General features: G+C 42.8%; 1 protein-coding gene across 1 annotated transcript; it reads right to left on the reverse strand.

The window, feature by feature from the left end:
* Positions 1 to 3,085: 3,085 nt before the first annotated feature.
* On the reverse strand, positions 3,086 to 4,957 carry LOC128350580 (BTB/POZ domain-containing adapter for CUL3-mediated RhoA degradation protein 2-like). The gene is made up of 2 exons (XM_053308980.1): positions 4,894 to 4,957; positions 3,086 to 3,504 (listed from the first exon to the last, which is right to left on the reverse strand). Exons 1-2 carry the CDS (start codon positions 4,955 to 4,957, stop codon positions 3,086 to 3,088), a joined length of 483 nt encoding a protein of 160 aa, XP_053164955.1.
* Between the last annotated feature and the right edge of the window lie 1,607 nt (positions 4,958 to 6,564).

Here is a 6,564-nt window from a genome sequence, read left to right on the forward strand (position 1 = left end):
GGCCACAGAAGGGGAAAATACCACTACCCATATTGTACTTCTTTGTGTGACTAATAGCGGGTTTAGATTTAAGTTGGAGGAACTATGTGGGCAGAATGGGTTAGGCTCTCTTCCTCCAGTCCCAGAATCTTAATACAATTTGAACCCTTCCTGAAGCTGTTTTTAACCAAGGAAAAAGATGTAGACAAATCCTGATCTTCCACAGATCTCCCAAGCAACATCTAATTTGCCCTGAGGATGCTTCCCAATAGAGGTTTTTAAGAGGTGTGTGCATTTGGGATATGCAAAATTGCACACCACCATGCACAGCACTACCTGATCTCACCAACAGCACTACCTAATCTTTACTCTGCAAAGGGAACTATGAGGAACTGTGGCATGTTGCAAATGCCACAATCCACTAAACAAAATTCATGTGTTCAGGGACGGCTCCCTCAAGAAGCAAGGTGCATTGACAGCCTCAGGTAGCATGTGTGGCACAGGATGGGGAGTAAGGGCATCCCACCCCATGCCCCACTCTGGGTATTACTCACCTGCCTGCCGCCATCTCAGCCACATCACCACCCCTGCTGTCCTCCCTGTGTGTTTTTGGCTTGCCCTGGACCTCAGCTGGAGCAGCACTGATGTTGCCCCATCCTCCCCACTGGCTCTGGCCCTGCCCTTCTTCTCCCTGGGATGGCCTCACCTTCCAGTGTGCTCTGCCCTCCAAGCAGCCCATGCCATGGTTTACAGCTTCAGCTCACAGCTGCTTCCGGAGAGTTTAACTAAAGTGGCAGCTTGGAAGGAGCTATAATTTGAACATGCACCCAGTCTATTTTATAACTTCTTCATCTTAACTATGTTTTAGCAAAGCTTTAAAAAAAATTAAAGTCTAAACTTTGAATTAGAGTCTGGAATGTTTAAATTCTCCACTGAATAATAAATAAAAATAAGTCCTCATAAATTATCCAAAAGAACATTCTGTAGCTCACTTGCTTTACATTACCTTGTACACATAGTAAATGCTTAAACTGCTATGTTGAATTTACCACATTACACTCTTCCTGCCTTTCCTTTATCCAGAGACAGAATTTAAGTTCAGAAATGTTACATTTTTCTCATTCACTGGCTGCAAAATCTAATCCTACATGAAGCGAAAAGCCAGATTCTTAACCAAGCTCTAAAAAGATTGCATTAAGGTAATAGTTTAATGGTTTTACTGAAGCTACTTTTTAAAAGTTTTACTAATTGTTGCTGAAATAAAATTAATATATAATAGTTTGTCACAAGGGAGAGTGAAGCCCTAGAAATGTGTCTTTAGCAGTCACACTTTTTTTAAGGAAGAAAAAACAATGATTTAGATAGATGAGTTAGGTCTTCAGGTTGTCTACATGTTTAAAATATTAATCAGTTGGCAAAATATTCATTCCGGAACTTGCAAAAGTGTAATGAAAAGTACATTATAGTGAGCCAATAGTACTCATAACTTGGAAAGTGGTAAGTTGATCCTTTCCTTGGCAAAACCCAGTTTAACTTCTAAAACAGACTTGGGTGGCGTTATGAAATATCTATTGAATCTCTTGAAAACAGGGTCTATTTGATTGCTAATTATGACGTTTCTCCCATAATTGGAACAAGTTGTCATCACTGAGATCTTGGTTTGGCAGTACTTTTAGGAAATGCAGCAAAAGTCATAAAATGTTTGCGTTGAAATTCTTGCAAATGATGCCAATTTCTATTCCCTTCTGCTCAACAGCAGTGTTACATGCAGTCACTCTCTTAAGAAACATCTAAATTTTATTAACTATCATCTTGGAATTCAACATTCTATGATTAGCTTTTAAGATGATTAATGTAACCTCTGTATTTGTGTTAACACACTAAAGCCAGTATGTTTCAATAATGTAACTTGCTCTAGTGGTGAACAATTCCTTCCTGAACCAAAAAAAAAGACAAAAACAAGTTGTTCTAGTAAGAAATAATCAGGCTACATTCCTTTCTTTGTCTCTACGACTGGACTAAATTTGATTCAAATTGAGATCCAGAAGCTAGATCTCTTGCACCTCAAATGTTCATGCAGGGGCGGAGCCACTATTGGGCGAATGTGTTCAAAGAACCCGGGCTGTCATCAATCGGGAGCCGCAAGCTCAGCCCCAGACATCCCCCCCACGGATCTGATGTCAGACATGGGGGGCGTTATTTCGGTCCCAAATGGGGCCGTGCAGCCCCATTTGGAGTCAAAATCAGCCCATGCTGCATTGGCAGCGTGGCTGGAGTGACTCTCCCTGCCTTAAAGGCAGGGAGAACCACTCCTGGTCTCTCTACCAATGCAGCAGGGCCAATCAATCTCTCTTCCAAATGGGGCTGTGTGGCCCCATTTAGGAGAGAGATTGGCCCGCGTAGCATTGGCAGTGCAGCCAGAACAGCTCTCTCTGCCTTTAAGGCAGGGATCACTTTTAAGGCAGGGCATCATCTTTAAGGTAGTTAAGTGGTACACTTGTGCCTCAAAAGTTTACACATCCACCATCCTGGATTGGGGTGGATGACATCATCTCAAACTATGTTGTTGAGGTGTCCCTATGTGTCCCTACAACTGTACCTGATTTGGTTCATATTGGACCAGGCATTGTGAAGTTGATAGTGGGGGACACATGGACACACGCACAGAATGCTGGGTGATCTCATAAGCCTACTGGAAAGTAGGCTAATAAGGTTAGAAGTTCTCTCTTTTAAGGTTTCACATATGGCATTTGGTTCTGTGTTTTGTATCTCTAGTTCCAGTAGCAGAAATACAACTATGTGTATCCCTCTTACGTGGGAAAGGGGCTGTGCTCTCCAAATGAAAAACAACAAAAGTGCAACATGAAAGAGAAATGCAGCTCAAGAGTGCAATTCTATGCATACTTACTTTGAAGTCACATCAAATTAAGTGGTACTTACTTTAGAATAAACATGTATAGGATCAGGCTGTCCAATTTAGCTTCTTGCAATTAAAAAGTGGATTATAACTGTATAATAATTTATACAAGGCCATAAAAATGTACAACACTTTCTCAGCTGAGAACCACTCCTCCCGGCCCGCTCAGCCAGGGTCCGCTGCGAGGGCTTAGTGGCCGATCTGCCGGTCGTCGTACGTGCTGTAGCGCTTCACATGGATGCATTGCACCCGGTCGCGAAGCTCAAAGCCCTCATCACCTTCACTCAGAGCAGCCTGGCTGCAGCTGCAGCTCGTGGCCTCCAGCAGGGAGTTGTCCAGCACCCGGGGGGTCTCGTACAGCAAGACGTTCAGCGTCTCCTCGTAGATGCGGGCCTCAGGGAATTCGACCTTGGTTTGCTTCTTCTCCATGGCATAGACGATGGAGGTACAGCAGACCTCGGCCAGCTTCCGGCTCTGCCCGTAGAAAGACCAGCAGCAGATCTCGTCCCCGATCACGTCCTTGATGAAGAGGACCCTTCCATTAAAGCGGAGGGAGAGATTATCAAAGAGCTCGATGTTCTTCAGCAAGTTGTTGTCGGAGAGCTGGTCTTGTGGTAGCAAGCATGACTTGTCCCCATAGCTAAGCAGGGTCTGCCCTGGTTGCTTCTGAATGGGAGACTTGATGTGTGAGCACTGCAAGATATTCCCCTCAGGGGATGAAGCCGCTCTGGGAAGAGCAGAAGGTTTCAAGTTCCCTCCCTGGCTTCTCCAAGATAGGGCTGAGAGAGATTCCTGCCTGCAACCTTGGAGAAGCTGCTGCCAGCCTGTGAAGACAATACTGAGCTAGATAGACCAATGGTCTGACTCAGTATATGGCAGTTTCCTATGTTCCTATGTAATTGTTTATTTTGAATAATTGATGCTTTGGCAATTCTGCTTTGGAAATGCTGGTTATTTCCAGGTCCATTTCACAGAACGCTCCCTCAGTAGCAACAATTTTTTAACTATTTTCTCAAAAACAATTTAATACTTGGTAGTATCACTTTGCAGTACTTGATCTAAATTTCGTAGCCAAGCAGTTTCATAGTGCAAGTACAAATGATATCAATATTCAATTGTAATTTATGTACAATTACTACAGAACAAATCTGACAAGAAATAGAACCATCACCCCTTGCCTCCACTAGGGGTGTGCACGGAACCGGCTGGTCTGGTTCAATTCAAGTCTGAACTGGACCCAAACCGGACCAGGCCAGTTCGGTCTGGCACCTCCTTGAACCTGCCCGGTTCGGTTCAGCCCCGGTGTGTGTGTGTGCAAACATTTTTTTAAAATTTACTTATCCCCTTTGGGGGAGTTGTTGGAGGTGGCTGGGGGCTTCCTCAGACCCAGGCCACACAGAGGCCAATTGCGCAGGTGTGGCAGCCTCCAAAATGGCCACCGCGCCAGAGGGGAAGGGCCGAATGGGCTGAAGAGCTGGCCGAACGGCTGGTGGCAGCAAAAAAGGAGTCTGGCAGGAGGAGGGGGAACTCCCGCAGACACATCACCCCACCCCCGCCGCCACCTCCAACAACTCCCCTGAAGGGGGTAAGTAAAAAAATTTTTTAAAAAAAATCCACAACCCCCCCCCCAAACAGTCAGGGGGTGTTCAGTCTGGGGTCGGACTGAACAGGGGATGGTTCAGTTTGACCTCCAAATCGTCGAACCAAACAGGTTCAACATTGAACACGTTTGATGTCAAACCTGTTTGCACATCCCTAGCCTCCACTTCATCCAATATCATTCCAGCTTAGTAATACAAAGTCAGCTGTGGAGGTCAAGACTGGCTTTGGTAAGCTGGTTCTTCCTTTGAAATTGATATCATGTGTTGGTGGTGGGCAGATGCTGTAGGGATATGTGGAATATTGTTCAGTTACATACTAAGAGGGATTCCACACAGCTATTTCTTTCCTGCATCCAACCACTTTTACCCCAAACCAGTTCACACCAGTTTACATACCTGATCTTGTGATTTTGCTCATCATGCACTGAGCCACTGAAACTTCACTTCCAACAAGTTGCATTCTGAGCCTTACCAGACAGGCATAAACACATATAAACACATGATTCACAAATGCACATTTCACAGGGATCTCCACTTGAGATCCACCTAAGGATGACGACAAAAATCTACCAAACTATGAAAAATCTCAAATCTATCTCACAGTCATGTAAATCTATCCTGAAACAAGAATTGCAAGGTGGGTACAATGGGGTATCTTGCCATTTGCATCATTACAGAGTTCCACAGAAATGAAGTGAAGAACGCAATTGTAAGCATGGGTGTCCTTGCTGAGAGTCAGGGTGGTCCACTAGCTAGAGGGGAAAGGGAAACTAATATAGGGACTGAGAAAACATTCTTACAACTGAATTGTAAGATTGGAATTGAATTGTAAGATTGGAACTGAATTTGAACTACTTGGATTTGACATGTAAATCACTTGGACCCCAACTGAAGAGTGACTCTCTGCATCAGCCCCAGCACTATTCCCACTAAGCAGGCAATAAGTGAGTCTAAAATACACCCCAACCCACACCAAGCCCCATAAAATCAGGGTGTGAAGCATAAGGGAAAGAGAGATTCATATTAATAATTCATTCCAAGCAACCCCCTGGAGCAGTTTTACTATGATATGCTATGCAGAATGCTTCAACACACTAATTAATATTTTCAAAGTGTTCCATGAGCTCCTTTTAAAAGCACTTTTGCCTTCTATTGAACATTCTGCATTGTAAATAAGATCAATCCTGTCCCCAAAACCTACTGATGAGATACTCTCCTCAGCTGCCACTTTAGGAGTACGGGAAGATTCCCCTCTGCATCAAAAATAACCTAAACAGTTATCACTATTTTTCCCCCATCATATTGGTAACCTGCACATCTTTTGTTCCAAAATTAACAGGGATAAATTATGCTCCCTTTGAGAGGCAAGAAACTGCAAAATTCAGGTGAGCCCAGGAGATGTTCTGTAATTTGCACTTAATGATTGTATTGCAGAGTCCCAGTTGCACTGATCTTTCAGCTAACAGTGAAATAAAGTCACTGTAAATAACTTAATATTTAAACAGAAGCAAATTCTTATTTTGTTTATAATAATGATTACAACTTTTAGTGATGAATTTGTTCTCGGATAAAGTGACTGAATCAACCTATGTAGCCACCATCATAATTCTCATTACTAAAGCTCTGTTGGTGTTAAGATAGGTTAGGGCATATCATTGATTGATGAGTTTTAATCCCCAAAAGAACGGCATATAAGTATCTGAAAAGATTTTCCTCTTAGCTTTGAATGGGTTGTTTGTTTTTTCATCAGAGATGGTGGCACACAGAGGTGGGAATATAAGAAAGGAAAGGCTGTTGCCAAAATAGTTTAAACTATTTGTCCTTAGGGAAGATGAGAAGCTTTGGCTAACTTATTCTCATATGTCAATTAATCAATCATTCAATCTTTATTACGGTCATAGACCAGCATAAAGTAAGAGGAGTTATTAGATATTACATATTAAAAGTAAAAGTAGATATTAAAAGCCTAAGAGTGCACAATACAAGCATATAATGAGAGACTATAAGAAAAGACCATACGAATCAGAAGTAAAAGTAACATTTAAAACAAAAATTTGGCTGTCTAAG

The sequence above is a fragment of the Hemicordylus capensis genome, chromosome 3 (genome assembly GCF_027244095.1).
Source record: "Hemicordylus capensis ecotype Gifberg chromosome 3, rHemCap1.1.pri, whole genome shotgun sequence".
NCBI lineage: Eukaryota > Metazoa > Chordata > Lepidosauria > Squamata > Cordylidae > Hemicordylus > Hemicordylus capensis.